This window comes from Pongo abelii, chromosome 10, assembly GCF_028885655.2.
Source record: "Pongo abelii isolate AG06213 chromosome 10, NHGRI_mPonAbe1-v2.0_pri, whole genome shotgun sequence".
Taxonomy (NCBI): domain Eukaryota; kingdom Metazoa; phylum Chordata; class Mammalia; order Primates; family Hominidae; genus Pongo; species Pongo abelii.
This window is the reverse complement of record NC_071995.2, coordinates 15,220,088-15,239,326: the sequence shown is the minus strand read 5'-3', so window position 1 is coordinate 15,239,326 and position 19,239 is coordinate 15,220,088. Positions and strand designations below refer to the sequence as shown.

General features: G+C 43.2%; 1 protein-coding gene across 1 annotated transcript in view; it reads left to right on the top strand.

The window, feature by feature from the left end:
* Positions 1-9,873: 9,873 nt before the first annotated feature.
* The window catches only part of PLBD1 (phospholipase B domain containing 1), a 66,046-nt gene continuing 56,680 nt past the window's right edge, over positions 9,874-19,239 (top strand). The window contains exon 1 of the mRNA XM_009247502.4: positions 9,874-11,002. Within this exon, the coding sequence (XP_009245777.1) occupies positions 10,888-11,002 (115 nt within the window). The 5' untranslated portion in view covers positions 9,874-10,887. The remainder of the gene's footprint in view (positions 11,003-19,239) is intronic.

The window sequence follows — 19,239 nt, the reverse complement described above, 5'->3', positions numbered from 1 at the left end:
CCCTCTTTTGCCTCTGCCTGAAGTCCCTTTCTCTTTATTTATTTATTTTAATAATTATTCTTATTATTATTTGAGATGAGGTCTCACTCTGTCATCCAGGCTGGAGTGCAGTGGCGAGATCTCGGCTCACTGGAGCCTCTGCCTCCCAGGTTCAAGCAATTCTCCCACCTCAGCCTCCCGAGTAGCTGGGAATACAGGTGCCTGCCACCACGCCCGGCTAATGTTTGCATTTTTAGTAGAGACAGGGTTGTTGGCCAGGCTGGTCTCGAGCTCCTGACCACAGATGATCTACCCGCCTTGGCCTCCCAAAGTACTGGGATTACAGGCATGAGCCGCAGCGCCCAGCCATCCTTTCCTCTTTAAAGAGCTCAAACTGAGTTAAAAAGGCAAGCAAATTATAGGGGAGACACCATGTATTTCTTGCCATCTCTTCCTCCTTCTCTTCGCCCATTCTGCCTTCCACCAAGTGCCTTCATGCAAGCCTACTTCCCCAGTTTCTTTTCTCAGCACAAATCAACTCCAGCAGATGGATACATGCATTCATCAGACATATCCAAACATGAATCCTTGTTTAGCTTAGCCAAGGTCCTACAATTCGCAAGCACGTGGGAGCATTCCCTGGAAGATGAACAATAAGAGGATGGGCTTCCTGGCTGTTCATATATAGCCCCTTAGTCATTTGTTTTTCACAGCTAATTTTTAAAAACATGACACATGGGCCAGGCGTGGTGGCTCACACCTGTAATCCCAGCACTTTGGGAGGCCGAGGTGGGCGGATCACGAGATCAGGAGTTTGAGACCAGCCTGGCCAACATGGTGAAATCCCATCTCTACTAAAAATACAAAAAAAAAACAAAAAATAGCCGGGCATGGTGGCTCATGCCTATAATCCCAGCTACTCAGGAGGCCGAGGCAGGAGAATTGCTTGAACCCGGGAGGTGGAGGTTGCAGTGAGCCAGGATTGCACCTGCAACAGAGCAAGACTCTGTCTCAGAAAAAAAAAAAAAAAAGACCCATTATTCAATAGCAGTTGTCAGGATGTCGGCAATGTACAAAATCATTGCTTAATTTGTTTGACAATGGAAATGGCCATTATGGTTTTTATGTAACTTTGCTTCTGTTACGTAATTCTTGTTGACACGGTGTTTCAACCAGGTACTTGGTAGCAAGTGTTGTACAGAAAAGGATCTGTAAGTGGTTTATGTGGTCATCAACCACAGCAAAGATTTCATCTGAGCTGTGCTATGAAGAATGCAGCTTGAGAAACACAAAATGTATCACTGGGCAAAAAGGAAGCAGAAGAAAAATACAGTTCTGCTAATGAGAACTCTGAGGGGCAAGCTGCCCCCAAGGTTGCAGGATCCACCTTAGAATACCCAACAAATTTGATTCCTGAATTTTCTAAACCGTGAGATTCCTCTTCAAAATTTTACATTATGACTCTCTATTCTTCGGGTCTTAATTTTGACTTGTCAATCAATTGAAGTATATCAAAGTAATCCTTTCTTTTCTTTTCATTTTTTTCTTGAGACGGAGTCTCGCTCTGTCGCCCAAACACCCAGGTGTGTGCCATCACGCCTGGCTAATTTTTAAATTAGCCAGGCGTGATGGCACACACTTGTAATCCCAGCTAGTTGAGAGGCTGAGATGGGAGGATCACCTGGGAGGTCGAGGCTGTGGTGAGCCATGACTGTGCCATTGCACTCCATCCTGGGTAAGAATTTAAAGACAGTGACAGCAGAGCATTAAATCAAATGTGAGCTCCTTTAAAGCTGGGGCCCTGTTTGGCTATGCATGTCACGTACCCATGAGTCGGCCCAGCCAGATTTTATCCTCATGATTTGTGCCCCTTCCATCACATCATATCAGGAGAAACACTTAGATCTCTTTTTCACCTCAGGAAAGTTTTCTTGATAGTGTTTTCATCTGTGATTCTGTTCTAATTAGTTTGATTGCATGGTCAGAAACATCTCAGTTTTTGCTTGAATTCTGCAGTCTTTTGTGTCTCTTACCTTTATCTTCCTTTTCATTTTAATCTTTTTATCTTTCCTCCTTCTTCTTGGAGAGCTTTATCAATTTGCCCTTGAAATTGAGTTCGCAATTTCAATTTTTTAACACTGTCAATTTCTCCATTTTACTATTGTCTCCAATGGAAATGTTAATTTCCACTATTAAATTTTCAATTTTCTATCAACACTTTTTTATTCTACTCATCTTCCCTTTTCCTCTCATGCATTTTCTTTATATCCTGTTTTTCTTTACAAATGTTCTTCTCTTGCAGGCCATGTTTGTTCATACTCTATGGAAGATGCCGAAACGTTTCCTAAAATATTATTTCATTTCCTAAAATTGGTAGTTTTAGAAATCTACCAAGATTACAAATCCAAGATTTCAAGACATGCCCCCTTTTACTCATTCTGCAATATCTTTCAGCGATTCCATGTCATGTTCATTCTTGTTTCTGATCATTCATCTTAAAATTAAAAGAGTTGGTAGACAGTGTGTTTCTCAACAAAGAGAATATTCAAATGTCTTTTGGCACTGCTCCTCAGAACTCCTCAGAGTACAGTTGTAGAGAAGATTGATATGCACAGTTTCCAACTCAATTTCCTGTATCCAGGAGATGTTCATCTAGGCTGAAATGTGATCTTTTCCTAGAAACAAATTCTGGAGTTTTGACCCTGGGTTTTATTTATTTATTTAGAGATAGGGTCTCACTCTGCTGCCCAGACTGGAGTGCAAAGGCACACCCATAGCTCACTGCAGCCTAAAACTCCGGAGCTCAAGGGATCCTCTCACCTCACCTCAGCCTTTTGAGTAGATGGAACTAGGTCATGTGTCACCTCACCTAGCTAATCTTGTGTGTGTGTGTGTGTGTGTGTGTGTGTATGTGTAGAGATGGATCTTGCTATGTTGCCCAGTCTCATCTTGAACTCCTGGCCTCAAGTGATCCTTCTGCCTGAGCCTCCCAAAGTACTGGCATTACAGGCATGAACCACTAAGCCCAGCCAACCCTGGGTTATATGTAAATGTTAATTTCTAGCCACTTTTCAAGAATGGACTGCCTACAATTGTTCTTCTTACTGTCTTCATTAATCAGTAGCGGCCAGACTTATCAAATATTTATCAGGCACTTTTCATTTAGTCATTGTTATGCCAGTACCATTAAGGCTTAAATCCTTTCCTACAACCTGAAAGAAGAGCTGTGGATATTTAATATAGGAGTGTTTCACATCTACAGTCAAGGCTCAATACCACTAAGAAAGGATTATGTCTAGTTAACTGTTTGTATTTGGCATTTGTACTTTTTTCTGTAGAATGAAGAGAAGATACTAAGATCATAAACCTGGGAGAAGAAATGTGCTACTCAAGAATGCAGCCACCCAATTTAGGAAAGAGCTAGAGGAAAAGGTTTAGGGAAATTATGAAAAAGGAACAATTAAGTAAATATTGCATCCCTTACACAATGCAGAAAATGCTCTTGGCCCTAAAAGTATTCAGAAGTGCCTTTTTCAGCCTCTTTGAAGGTAAGCGTGGGAAAGAAAAGCCTACCAGTAGGATAAAAAGTTCATAACTTTGTTGTCTCTAGAAAAATAATAGTAACAATAAACTGCTTAATCAGTATTCAGCTTGTACAGCAACTTCTTTCTTAACCTCTACCTCTCCTGCTGTAGTCAATCCATTCCTGATTCAAATCTCACCCCTAAAACCATGGTCCTAAAGCCAAGACATGCTAACAGCCTTATAATCACTGACCAATGGCAGCCCCTCCTGTTGTACCCAATTTACAAGACACTCACAGGCCAGCAGCACGTATAAAGGACAGGCAAGTGCATAGCTGAGAGGATGGACAGACAGGACAGATGGTTATAAGTGGTCAAGACAAGCTCCATAGGCATTGAGCCCAAACCTGGGATTTATAAGAAATGCTCATTTTTTCTTTGATTCTGCAGCAATGTAGACTCAGTATTCTGGTATTGATGGACCAAATGGTAAACTTATTTTTTCCATATACATATAAATATACTTTTTTTTTTTTTTAATAGAGACAGGGTCTCACTACAGGGCCCAGGCTGGTCTCAAACTCCTGAGCACAAGTCATCCTCCCACCTTGGCCTCCCAAAGTGTTGAGATTACAGGCATGAGCCATGCTGCCTGGCCCCAAATCCCAAAGAGTAAATATAACCAACAACACGACCTACACACATTAATGGAGGAAAAAATAGAAAAGGAAAATCAATTACATAAGTAAATGTTCATAATTGTAGTTAGATGGTAGTCTAAAATATTATTCTACATATTTTTCTTTTCTTTTCTTTTCTTTTTTTCTGAGACGGAGTCTCACTCTGTCGCCCAGGCTAGAGTGCAGTGATGCATTCTCGGCTCACTGCACCCCCTGCCTCCTGGGTTCACACCATTCTCCTGCCTCAGCCTCCCAAGTAGCTGGGACTACAGGCGCCGACCACCACACCCGGCTAATTTTTGTATTTTTAGTAGAGACGGGGTTTCACCATATTGGCCAGGCTGGTCTCAATCTCCTGACCGAGTGATCCACCCACCTTGGTCTCCCAAAGTGCTGGGATTACAGGCATGAGCCACCACGCCCAGCTTACTGTACATATTTTTCTTTTGAGAAATTCTTATTTAACCTAGTAAATCTTTCATGGCTATATTTATGCCAAAAGGCAAAAATTTATTGCTCAAGGGAGGAAAAAACAAAAATATCAGAAGACCAAAGGGTAAACTGTGTGGCTTTCTGAGACCTTGTGTGTACAGAGACAATAGTCTTCAAAGCCATGAAAACATAAGATCTATGAATCTGAAAGAGAAAAATGTTTTGAAATATCAAAACTTGTCTTGGAAAATGGAAAGACAGACTGAAACAGAAGAGCATATGATACATTAAAGAACAATAAATTAGAATAACAATATATGTTAATGTTGAATTCGTTCCTGCCCACAGAAGTAAAAAGTTTGAAGAGCTGATGAGATAAATACATAATGGGTCGATGTGAAGGGTCTAGGACTGTCCTGCTCCTTAGGGGTGGAGTCATCTGTTTGATGGGTGAGGCAGGGTATGGAAATGTTTGCTAATAGAAACTCAAAGGAGGTCTCTAATTACCAGAGCAGAGATGTTTAAACTTTCCAGAACATACCCATAAACTTGCAAGCCTTGAATAGGACCCATATAATCGCACATGGCACCTGAGTTGTAAAGTAACAATAACTGAGGGAGATGTTTGGGGAGATGAACCCAAGGGCTGGCTCATTAATTGATGCACACTAGATCAGACTAGCTTTCAGTCCCCACTGCTACTCCCGCAGGGCTCAGAAGGTTTTGAGAATGAGCCAAAGGACCCAAGAGTATCCAAGTCAGGACGAAGAGGTTGCCAAGTATGTCAGAAACAGCTGGCTGCGTACCAGAAATGCGTGCTCCTACTTCCATACCGAGCAGTGACATCCCAGCTAGAGGCTGCATTTCCCAGTCCTGTTAGCATAAAGATAGGGCAACATGTCTAGCTCTGCCAATAGAAGGTAAGCAGAAATTATTAAGAAGCAGGGGTGCAGCCAAGCATGGTGGCTCATGCCTGTAATCCCAGCACTTTGAGAGGCCAAGGTGGGTGGATCACCTGAGGTCAGGAGTTCAAGACCAGCCTGGCCAACATGAGAAAAACTGATCTCTACTAAAAACAAAAATTAGCCAGGCATCGTGGTGCATGCCTGTAGTCCCAGCTATCCAGCTACTCAGGGCTGAGGCAGGAGAATGGTGTGAACCTGGGAATCGGAGATTGCAGTGAGCCAAGATAGCGCTACTGCATTCCAGCCTGGGCGACAGAGTGAGACTCCATCTCAAAAAAAAAAAAAAAAATATATATATATATATAAATAAAAAAAGAAGAAGCAGGGGTGAGGGGTGCTTTTCTCTTCTCTTCCCATCGCCAGAAGACAAGAATCCATAGCGTTATGGTTCCTGCACACAGTTTGGCAACCACAGTGAATGCACAGAGTGTACCTGAGGATATAGTAAATACTCATGGGAAACAGTAGTAGCAGAATACTACTACGGAGTAGTATTATAATCAATCAACGGAGCTCTCTGGGATACTTAAAATGTTTGAAGGACATGTAGCACCGTCTGTAGGATACTGAGCAAATGACTACTATTGCATTGTGTGGCCCTAACTACTTAGTAAAAAGAACTGTTAGGTATTTCTTTTGGTCTGCAGCCCTAAAAATATATTACTGACACTCTATGGGCACTATAAACCAAGAAGGCATGGGAACTTCTGCCTTAGAGAATGATAGAGCCACAAGATGAAAGATTGGTGGGTTCTTAAATTTCTACATGGATAAAAGTCACTTACTGATTAAGAACTCCCACACTGGACTGGCATACGAGACACCAATAAACTTTTGTTGCATTAATCCACTGAACCTTGGGAGTTTATCTGTCATCATAGCTAGCATTACATTAACTAATACACAGAGTATCTGGAAATCTAAATCCGAGGTCAAGGTAAAGTTGCAGATACCAACAGCAGATGCCTATGCACTACAATTCCTGCAGACCGAATGAGAAAAAAAGCTATATCTTAGTGGAGGCCACTAAGCCAAGAGCATGACTCACAGAGTAAATGTCCCTTATCTAGTACCAAGTCAATACATAAGCCCCCAAAGCTAAGGTCATCCTTAAGGAAATAGGGGAAGGACATAAAGGAGGCAAAGGACACTAAGGATTTGGCCCAAATGAAATTGCATAACCTTAAATTTGGTATTTAAAAATTTGTACTGGCTGGACTCACACCTGTAACCCCAGCACTTCTGAAGGCCAAGGTGGGAGGATCACTTGAGCCCAGGAGTTTGAGACCAGCCTGAGCAACATAGTGAGATCCTGTCTTACAAAAAATTAAAAAAAACAAAATTACCATCAGTGGATGTGTTTGAATGCTAAGTTAATTACACTTTTTTGGAAAAGAAACAAATTTACATTTTGCATATTTCATTCTGGAACTGGAACTGTAAAATTTTCAATCCACCACATATATGTTACAGCAAGGAAAAAAATATAGAGGCCAATAGAGACCACTACCTTTGTTTCTGCAACTGGTCACCTGGCTATAGATAATTATATGTGACTTCTCTTCTCCACCTTTTTTCCGTGTTCCCCTTGCTTTGGGCCAGCATCTCAGCTGCTGGGATTCTTTGCCCATTGGGATGAGGAGCCTGAGTCCCCAGTGGTGCTTCCTAGGTGAGATTATGCTCCTAGTCCTTTCGTTTTGTTTTGGTTTTGGTTTTTTGAGATGGAATCTCTCTCTGTCATCCAGGCTGGAGTGCAGTGGTGTGATCTCAGCTCACTGCAACCTCTGCCTCCTGGGTTCGACCGATTCTCCTGCGTCAGCGTCTCAAGTAGCTGGGATTACAGTCATGAGCCACCATGCCCAGCTAATTTTTGGTATTTTTAGTAGAGACAAGGTTTCACCATGTTGGCCAGGCTAGTCTCGAATTCCTGATCTCAAGTGATCCACCCACCTCGGCGTCCTGAAGTGCTGGGATTACAGGAGTGAGCCACTGCATCCAATGCTCCTACTCCTTTTGATAGTAAGGCAAAATTACCAATACTACAATCCTATTCTTACCCATTCAAACATATTTTTATGTTTTAAGAGGAGCTCAAAAAAGACCAATTGCAATTCAGTAATGCACTTTCAAATTCCAAATCAATAAAACTTCCTTATTGTGTCTCCTGGTAGAAACACCTCTACCCTTGGCTCACCAAAAGTTGGCATTCCTGCACCAAAAGTTGGTACAGGAAAAGAATAATGGATGCTGAGTAGCCCCAAACCACACAAGTCCATTATAGAAGTGATGAGAACATTTCGCAGCCAGCAACTTTGGTCCTCCTCATTGCAGCTTTAGTATGTGAACCCAGAAGATTTGAGACAGGTCTCAGTCAATTTAGAAAGTTTATTTTGCCAAAGTTAAGGACACACCAGGGCCACAGCCTCAAGAGGTCCTGATGACATGTGCCTAACAACTTACTTTTATACATTTTAGGGAGACATGGGACATCAGTCAATATGTGTAAGATGTACATTGGTTCAGTCTGGTAAGGCGAGACAACTCAAAGTGGGGTCTTCCATGTTAGAAGTAGAAAAGAGACAAAATGTTACATTCTTTTGAATCCTTGCTCAGCCTTCCACAGAATACACAATTTAGTCTGGCTAAGGGAGTCTGCATTTTTACATATACAATACTGCAGAGGAAGCAATCAGATGTGCATTTGTCTCAGGTGAGCCTCAGAGGGATGACTTTAAGTTCTGTCTGCCCTTGGTCCACAGAGAATTTCCTTGTGGGCAAATTGTGAGGGATGTATGTAGTTTCTTATCTTTGTAGCTATCTTATTTCAGAATAAAATGAGAGGCAGGTTTGCCTGACATAGTTTCCGCTTGACTCTTCCCTTGGCATAGTGATTTTGGGGTCCCAAGATTTATTTTCCTAACTATGTGTGAGTTTTGCAGCTCATTTTCCTCCCAGGTATGTAAAACTGGCACAATTTAAAGAAAGCAATATTTATCATCATCTAATTCAGCAATTCTCAACTAGGGGGCATTTTTGACCCCCTACGGGAGCATTTGACAAAGTCTGAAGACATTTTCAATGGGGGTGCCACTAGCATCCAGTAGGTAAAGGCCAAGGGGTGCCCAGGACAACCCCCCCACAACAAAGAGTTGTCTGCTCCAAAATTTCAATAGTGCTGAGGTGAAGAAGTCCTGATCCAATTAATTTGTTTATATGTATAATTTGCTCCCTACTACTGGAATGCAAGCTCTGTGAGGGCAGGGACTTTGTTTTGTTTACTGCTCTATGCTTGGAACATGGGAGTCAACGAATATTTAATGACAAATAATAGATGAATGAATGCCTCAAGATTCACATTAGGCATTTATATGCATCTTACTTCATCAGAACACTTGGCTCCTTGGATCAGAAGGGTTAGTAAGGTGAAGGAGGGTGGTATAGGGCAATATGACTCAAATATTTGGGGTGGCGCCACTTCCTTGAATATCCTAATGTGGTTCTCTTCCCATCATAACACAACCAAAATTTTCATAATTTTTCTTCATTTTAATTTTCTAACTTGAAGGAAAATGTGCAACTTTTACCATGTCCTCGATGTCTTCATTCATTAAATGTCATTAAACAAAATTGTGACTTTAATTTTAATTAAAAAAAAAACGAGTTGGAGTCTCCCTATGTGGCATAGGCTTGTCTTGAACTTTTGGGCTCCGGTGATCCTCCCACCTTGGCCTCCCAAAGTGTTGGGATTACAGGCATGAGCCACGGTGCCTGGACCACAAAATTGTGACTTGCGTTTCACAATTTGCACAGAGATTTGATGGACTTTTAGGTTCTTTATCTTTTCTAACAATTACAAGTGCATTTTCCCCGTTATGAAAGGTACTTCTCATTCTGTCTTCTCATCTCTCCTTGACACCTAGGTTAAGCTTAGAAGAAAGGCCGAGAGGAGGAGTGGGGTGCTGAGGCCCCCATCTGAGTGGTGGCTTGTTCCCTCCTTCTCCCTCTCCCACTGCACCTTAAACATAGCTCTAATACAGCAGAATGGCAACTTCTGTGTACTTGCTTATCTATAAGGCTTAGTTCTTTTTTTTTAAAGTATTATTATTATTATTATTATTATTATTTTGAGACGAGTCTCGCTCTGTCGCCCAGGATGGGGTGCAGTGGCGCTATCTTGGCTCACTGCAAGCTCCGCCCAGCGGGTTCACGTCATTCTCCTGCCTCAGCCTCCCAAGTAGCTGGGACTACAGGCGCCCGCCACCATGTCCGGCTAATTTTTTGTATTTTTAGTAGAGACGGGGTTTCACCGTGTTAGCCAGGATGGTCTCGATCTCCTGACCTCGTGATCTGCCCGCCTCGGCCTCCCAAAGTGCTGGGATTACAGGCGTGAGCCACCGCGCCCGGCTGGCTTAGTTCTTTTTGTCTGTGGTGAGGCATGCTCTTAGTTGTCTTTGTATCACTGGTACCTGGAGCATGAGATGGGCCCAGCCAATGCTGATTGAATGAATGAAATGCCTTTTGCCTACTTCACAATGTCACCTAGGGCACCCGGTGCCAACTTCACAATATCACCCAAGGCATAACTTTTGACTACTTCACAATGTCACTTTTAACTGACCCCACACACAAATGGGGACTCCACAGAAACTAAGAGTGAGTCTAGTGTCAGCCCCGTCTGAATCACTCTCTCGTGTTGGCTCCAGCCAACGAAGAGGAAGCAAAAAGCATAAAAAATCTGAGCTACAGCGCATGGATTTAGGTTAAACAGCCTGGGAAGGAGAGGCATGCTAATCGCTGAGGGAAATGCACCTGTGGAGGCCTCGCCAGAAACAGCAGAGGATCCGAGCTGCGTGTAGGCAGGGCGTCGCATGTCACCCTGGCCCCGGGCGCCTGGTCCGCTGCTGGAGATAAATGGTCGACCCCGGAGGCAGAGGCTAGTAGGGGTGTTGATGTGAACTGATTCGCCCAAGCCTTGGGCCGCAAAACTGCCAAAGAAAGCGGCAGGCAGCCTCTGCATTTCCCAGAAGTGCAGCTGGGGAACTTTTCCAGATCGGCCCACGGGTTGCTAGAGGGTCAGACGTAAAGGATCCGCCTTTCCTAGGCGGGGTGGGCCGCAGGCCACCACGTGAAGCGTCCTCGCCCCTCAGAGCCCGGAGCAGGCCGGGCTCATGACAGAGGAAAGTTGAGGACGCCCCACCTCGGAGAGGCGGCGCCCCTGAGTAGACCAGGATCCTCTCTTGCAACTTCTGCCACCGCGGGCCGCCGCGGCCGCCTGAGCCCGCAGAGGAAGGTCGCGGCCGTGGAGCGATGACCCGCGGCGGTCCGGGCGGGCGCCCGGGGCTGCCACCGCCGCCGCCGCTTCTGCTGCTGCTGCTGCTGCCGCCGCTGTTGTTGGTCGCCGCGGAGCCGGCGAATTCGGCAGGTGAGCAGAGCGCGCCCTGGGCGGGGGGCTCCCGGGGAGGCTCCCAGGAGCCTGTCAGCGCCCGTGCCCCGCGTCCGGCGGAGTTGAAGTCCAGCGGGCGTCTGGTTCCTGGGTGAACTCAGAGAAACGCGCCTCTGACCGGCGGTCTAGCTCCAGCCCTGCGGCTGCGCAGCGAGGGCACTTGAGAAAGGCATGGCGAGTGCGTCTGCCAACTTTACAAGTTTTGGCCCGCATTGTTGGCCAACAAATCGGTTCGCTCCTGCGCCGATTCTTGGCCCACAGAGCCTGGGCTGGTCCTAGAAACTCCAGCCAATGAGCATCTAAATATATTTATCCAGATCGTAGGGAGGTATGGTTCCGGCTTGCCATTTGTTTTGTGTTTTAAAAATTTACAGTGACTTTGGCTTAAAATCACGATTGCACGATTGTCAGTTTGATATGTGCCAGGCAGTGGGCTTAAAGGCCTTTTGGTTTTGTTGTTGTTGTTGAGACAGTCGCGCTCTGTGGGCGAGGCTGGAGTGCAGTGGTGTGATCTCGGCTCACTGCAACCTCCGCCTCCCGAGTTCAAGCGATTCTCCTCCCTCAGCTTCCCAAGTAGCTGGGATTACAGGCGTCAGCCACCATGCCCAGCTAATTTGTGCATTATTAGTAGAGACGAGGTTTCATCATGTTGGACAGGCTGGTCTCGAACGCCTGACTCGGGCGATCCGCCTGCCTCAGCCTTCCAAAGTGCTGGGATTACAGGCATGAGCCACCGCGCCCGGCCGTTTTTTTTTTTTTTAAAATATATAATCCTAAATAGGATTATATTCCCCATTCTGCAGATGAGAAAAGTGAGATTGATCAGAAGTAATTCGCATAAAGATAACACAGCAAATAAGACAGAGTTAGGGGATGCCAGAGGGCATTTTCTTAACTACTTCCCTCTTGGAAAAACAGGTTTTATCTCTACAGGTATTCACGCAAATCTACATCCTTTGCCAAAATTAAACTAAATTAAATTAAAAAGCCTTGGATTTATGATTTCCATTCCTAAGGAGGTGAAGATTATGAACTATAACTAAGGGACTTGAAAGAATTCTAAAGTAATAATAACAATTAATTTTGTTTTATTTCATAATCCCCTTTTCTGTGCTGACCTTGTACAAGAGTAGGGTGGGGCTTGGGGAGGATGCCCCTTCCTAAATATGTGTACTGATTCTTGTTACACTACCTTCCATCATCAAGAGCCTTAGTTTTCGAAACTTGCCCAGTTATCACTCTTCAATCTTAAATCTTTCCAGTCTGTGCCAGTCTGTGGGATCAGATGTACCCACAGGCTCCTGACTCGTGATTTTCTGTGTTCTTTGCCTAAACTATGGAGGTGGCCTTGGTGCCTACTTCTAGTCTAGGGAGACAGCTCATTCAGATGTACCTGGGGGAGGCTGGGGAGGGTCCCAAAAGTGGAGGTAGCTTTTGTGTTTGGAATGCTGGCTAAAATCTTTATTCCTTTTCTGTTTTTTTGGACGATTGAGATTAAGTGTTTTTGTAGGTGGAGGGGGCAGCCAGAGGAGTGAGATAGAGGCGTTGTTTTTCTGAAGATGGAGTGCTATTGATTCAAGAAGGTACCACCTTGTAAGAAACTGCATCTTAAACAATTCCTCCAACAGGAAGCTGAATCCATGCTTGGAGGTTCTGCAGCTAAGGCAGAAAGTAAGGACATTTCTGAGATGAAGTGATCCTGACAGCACCATGCCCAGCAATCTGGAAAGGATTCTTACTTACCTAGGTGTTAAGGACGTCTGGTGATGCCACACTATTTCAGCAGATGAGATCTCTGTTTCCTTTGTCCTACCCACATTAATCTGTTTTCCCTCGAGGCTTTTTGGGTCTTTGTCTTTACCTTCTACTAGCCTGCGAACAACCAAAGAGTAAAGAACTGGGACTTGCTACCTCTCACTCGTCATGTGTTCTCTGAAGTACCCAGCTCAGTACCCTGAACTTAGTAGGAATTCAGTAAACACTAAAGGGATTGCATGTCCATCCCCTTGGAATGGATTTTATATCCACTCACATGCATCTATCTACCCAAAAACAACTTCTTCAATTTTTAATTTTACTTTTATTTTTTTTTTTTACTATTATTTCCTATTATTTTTAATTTCCCCCCAGGCTGGGTACAGTGGCGTGATCTCGGCTCACTGCAACCTCCGCATCTTTGGTTCAAGCAATTCTCCTGACTCAGCCTCCCGAGTAGCTGGAATTACAGGCACATACCACCACGCCCAGCTAATTTTTATATTTTTTGTAGAGATGGGATTTCAACAGGTTGGACAGACTAGTCTCAAACTCCTGGCCTCAAGTGATCTGTCCGCCTCAGCCTCCCGAAGTGCTGGGATTACAGGTGTGAGCTACCATGCCCAGACACTTTTAGTTAATTCTTGCATATTCTTCAATTTGTAAAGGTTACTTCATAGTTTTATTATTCCAGAAGTTGACAAATAATTGCACAGTCATTCTAGCCAAATCTTTCAAGCTATGATTTCAGACATATGGTGTTACCTTTATCTTTCTAGACCAAAAGTCCCATAATTGATTTTAGAAGGTCCTTATATAATTTTTTCTGAGTGGTATGTATGGAGAAGTCAGGTGGTCACTAGAGAAATAAATCATACCTTTATCTGGTTCTGAAAAAGTTTAACATCTTGGAAGTCATTCAGTCTCCATAAGGTGATTTGGCAGACCTATGATTGGAGTCAGTTTCAGTTGATCCTTTAACTCTGCAGACATTCTTTTAGGGTTGGCTGCTGAGAGACTCATACAATGATATGTATATTGGTAAAACTGGTTCAGAATCTGGCCCTCGGCCTTGCAGGGCTAGACTTCAGAAATTCAGTCTTTCTACTGCTCCATATCTGATCACAGCTAAGAAAGCTGATTCACCCTGATATACACCCGAGGCTATTCATCAGACTTAGCGTTAATTTTTAGTTAGAAATATAACTGTCAGGCAGACTGGATATTTGTGAGGTCTGCTCTAGGCACTTTCTCACTGTAATCAAACCACATGGGGGTAGATAACATCACAGATTGTCAGGCTGGAGGCCTGATTTGTCTGTCTCCTGGTAGGCATCATACACTTGAGTCAGCTGAGAGAGTGCCCCTCCACTGCACGGTGCTTGCCTGGCATTGCTGGTCCCTGATGTTGGGACACTGCCTTTTCCACATTGCAATGGCTTACCAGTGTCCACTTGATAATAACAGTTAATACCTTTATCTGGTTGTCAAAAAGTTTAATATCCTGGAACATTCAGTCTCCATAAGCTGATTTGGCAGACCTATGATTGGGGTCAATTTCAGTTGCTCCTTTAACTCTGCAGACATTCTTATTTATTTATTTATTCATTTATTTGGAGATAGGGCCTTGCTCTATCACCCAGGCTGGAGTACAGTGGTACGATCATAGCTCATTGCAGCCTCAGAGTAGATGGGACTACAGGTGCACACCACCACACTTGGCTAATTAAAAAAAAAATTATTTGTAGAGATAGAGTCTCACTATGTTACCCAGGTTGATCTCAAACTCTTGCTCACAAGTGATCCACCCACAGGTTCATTTCCCAAAGCCCTGGGGTTCAGGCGACCACCACTGCACCTAGTCTCTGAGGACATTCTTATTTCCAAATTCACTCGACGTAGGCCTCACTGTTGCTCAGTATGTTCATTCTTTACATGGAAGTCCTTCATTCTTGAAAGTATAGTATTAGAGAGGTAACACAGAATTCCAGAAAAAGGAAATCCTTTGGAACCCTAATGCCTGTGTTTGAATCCTGGCTCCAACACTTGCCATGTGACCTTTTAGCCAGTTATTTTCTCTATATGTATTTTGGTTTCCTCATCTGGAAGATGGGTATTATAAGTGTCTATCTCATGGGGTTGTTATCAGAAACACTGTGCCTGACATGCAGTAAGTGCTGTATAATTGAGTGGCCACTGAAGTTGTTTTTCTCTAAAAAGTTATTGTGTCTTGATAAGGCAGGCAGGATTGAAGATGATAATCCATGTGCTTTGAAGTATTTTTTTTTTTGAGACAGAGTCTTGCTCTGTCACCCAAGCTGGAGTGCAAAGGCATGATCTTGGCTCCGTGCAACCTCCGCCTCCCAGGTTCAAGTGATTCTCATGCCTCAGCCTCCCGAGTAACTGGGATACAGCATGCACCACCATGCCTGGTTGATTTTTGTATATTTTGTAGAGATGAGGTTCACCATGTTGCCCAGGTTGGTCTCGAACTCCTGGCCTCAAGTGCATCACCTGCCTTGGCATCCCGAAGTGCTGGGATTACAGGTGTGAGTCATCATGCCCAGTCCCAACTTGAATATTTTCTTGTGCTCTCCCTTTATCAACTTGTTTGCATAATGTACACAAGATAAGTTCCAGAACAAAGTCTGAAGGAAGTGCCCACTTATCTTCATTATTAAACTTTGTTTCCTGGTCCTTCTGAAAACATAAATTTGGTAGCAAAGATAAAAATCTTTCTTTAGAAGAATATTTAAAAGGATCCTCCTTCAGTGTTTACATTGAAGTAAAACAATTTTTTAAAAAAATTTTCATGGTGGCTTATTTTTATAATATATATACTAAGAAACATGAACTTTGTCTTGAGTGTTCTGACATGCAGAAAATAAATTTTTGTTTTCATACTTCTTTAGACATGAATTTTACATTGTCACTTGTTATCTTTTGCTTTTGTTAGATTTCACATTATAAGGCATTAACTATGGAGACAGCAAAATAAAAGAGGTAGTGGTACCCTTCATGGAATAAAACCCAAGGGATTTATTTTCTTCAGCATTTTAAGTAATTTTTATGCATTTAAGTTTTGCCTTTCAAAAAAATGGAATAGAGTCTAGTTTATACAACTTATATGTTACAATCTTTTGAACATCCAGCTTGAAAATGTAACTAGAAAATGTGTTAATAATGTTATTACGGAGCTTCTTTGTGCTACTGCAAAACAGGAATTTACTTAATGTGGTAAAAAATGAAATAGAGGTAGTGAAATTATGGAGAAATTTTAGCTTAAAACTTGAAACACTGTCTACACAGATAACATAATCATGTTCAGTTACAGTCTTTTTTTTTTTTGAGAGGGAGTCTCACTCTGTCACCCAGGCTGGACTGCAGTGGTGCAATCTCAACTCACTGTGACCTCCACCTCCTGGGTTCCAGCGATCCTCCTACCTCAGCCTCCCAGGTAGCTGGGATTATAAGCGTGTGCCACCGCACCTGGCTAATTTTTGTATTTTTAAGTAGAGACGGGAGTTTCACCATGTTGGACAGGTTGGTCTCAAACTCCTGACCTCAGGTGATCAGCCTGCCTTGGCCTCCAAATTGCTGGGATTACAGGCATGAGCTACCATACCTGGCCATGTTACAGTCTTCCTAGAGAAAATTGTGGAAGTCTCTTGATTGAGAGAGCTGAAAACAGAATGAGCACTTCAATGAAAGAGACAGGCTGGCTCTGAAATTTGTCCATCTGCCTTGCATATGCAGTAATAATTTCAGCATAAGGGAGTGTCAAGTTATTCACACTGGTATTATTCTCTTTGAGGTCATTTGCAAACCTAGGACACCAAAGTTCTAATTCATAATTAGAAATCAAGAATGACTATACTATCAAGTTTATATAACTTGATAAAGTCTGTCACCAGGTGTGACCTGCCCAGCCAGTGTGAAAGTTTGGGATCCAGGCCAGGTGCAGTGGCTCACGCCTGTAATCCCAGCACTTTGGGAGGTCAAGGCGGGCAGATCACCTTAGGTCGGGAGTTCGAGACCAGCCTGACCAACATGGACAAACCCCATCTCTACTAAAAATACAAAATTAGCCGGGTGTGGTGGCGCACGCTTGTGATCCCAGCTACTCGGGAGGCTGAGGCAGGAGAATTGCTTGAACCTGGGATGCGGAGGTTGTGGTGAGCCAAGACCGTGCCATTGCATTCTAGCCTTGGCAACAAGAGCGAAACTCTGTCTCAAAAAAAAAAGAAAGTTTGGGATCCACGTGGCCACGTAATCCATAAAGCATTGTGCTAGGCCCAAGGGAGTGGATACAATGAAATGTGAGACTCCACCTCTCATCTGCAAGGAGCTTGTAATCAAATTTTTAGGACCAAGCATACACAAATGCACAATTAATGAGTAATCTAGATGAGGACTGACCTAACAGTATGGAACCAGAACGGGGCAAAGTTGACTTTCTGCTGATAGGGCTTTTGGCAAGAACTCTGATTTCAGCTGCCAGTGACAAATCGGTATGTTTCAACGGGATGAAGGAAAGGGATCATTCCAGATCTAAGCAAATCTCCAGCATTTTTCTGCATTCGTGGATTGTTGTTTTGAAGCTAGTTTTTAAAGCTGTATCCCTTTCTACTTATCTAGTGTGTCCCGCACTTCTGACCCTGCGGCCCACCTCACATCCTCTCGCTTGCCTTCTATTTCCACTTCATGCAGGTGACCTGAGGTGCCTCCTCTCAGCCTCACTGTAGAAATCTCTTCGTTTCCACCTCAGGGCGTCTCTGAAATCACAGCCACTTAGTCCTGGAGCACATGCAGACATGGAGTGAGGGAATTAACCCTTCCTAGGGCAACGTTTGACCTTTGTAGTATGGGAGCAGGTAGCTGGGTCCTCCGTCCCTGGAATGAAGATTTCCGAGGCTAGTCCCAGTGGGATCAACCCGTGTGTCCACAGTGGAAGCCAGCTCAGAATGCACCCTTGAATCAGTGTTCCTCCCTTTCACTCTCCCAGCCCATCACTCCTGTTCTCTGGGAGTACTTGCCAAAATAATCCTCTTTCCAGCAAGCATCTTAGTCTCTGATCTCTGGAGAGATCCAAGGCTTAAACACCTACTTACAATTTTGTTTACTGGAGATTGTTTAATTTACAAATCAGTTATTTCCTTAGTGACTCCAATGAAGAGTCAAAACAAATCCAGAAACCGGGTATCAATTTACTGAGAGACCTTTCAAAGAAGGCAAGTGCAATGCCAAGGTACACAGAGGTATACTGAGAGACTAGCCAAGCAGACATAAAAGAGAAAAGCAATTCAAGGACCAAAACCAGTGAATTTTTAGCTAAACCCAATAGGAATAGATTGTTTTCGTTATAATTTTTTTCTGTTTTCTCTAACATCTTTTGCTTGTTCTCTTTCTCATTTCTTTCTCTTTTTTTCCCCTCTGACTTCTGAATATATTAAGTAAACATTGCATTGCTTGGGGTTGAAAACTACCTGCTCTTTCATAAATGAGGTGCTAGAAAAATTATTATAGAATCCAAATATGGGAGAGAATAGTTTAAGCTACTTACGAGTATTTTATACATTTTTTTTCTAAGACAGGGTAGGAATTTTTTCAACTGAAAACAATGAACTCTTAGAAAATATTAATTGGGCCGGGCGCAGTGGCTCATGCCTGTAATCCCAGCACTTTGGGAGGCCAAGGCAGGCAAATCACCTGAGGTCAAGAGTTCGAGACCAGCCTGACCAACATGGAGAAACCCTGTCTGTACTAAAAATAAAAAATTAGCCAGGCATGGCAGTGCATGCCTATAATCCCAGCAACTTGGGAGGCTGAGGCAGGAGAATCACTTGAACCCGGGAGGCGGAGGTTGTGGTGAGCCAAGATTGTACCATTGCATTCCAGCCTGGGCAATAAGAGCAAAAACTCTGTCTCAAAAAAAAAAAAATTAAATAAATAAAATATTAATCAGAGTATACAAGTAAATATTAATAAAAGAAATTTAATTTTGGTGTTTGGGCTTTTATATAGAGAGAAATATAAAAATGATGGCATATTTTCCATCTTTATTTATAGAAGAAAAATACTTTTTATAAATAACATTCCCATTCATTCAACAGATATTTAATCAAGTGCATTGATTTTGAGGATATTGCTGTTAAAATGTTTGAATTCTGACTTTTCCTTTTCACAACTCTAAAGAAAATACCAACAAACAGCTCTTGCTCTTGGGGCTGGATAGACTTAATCCAAGATTCTGAGCCATTTAGTAAGTTTCTCACCCAGGCTTGAAAACATAATTACTTGAGTTATTTCATACTAACTTCTGTGAATGAGTGCTCTGATGAGCTTCCTTTTCTGGGAGGCTCAGGTAGGAGGATTACTTGAACCCAGGAATTCCACTCTGTAGTGAGCTGTGCTTGTGCCACTGCACTCCAGCCTGAGCAACAGAGTGAGACCCCAGCTCA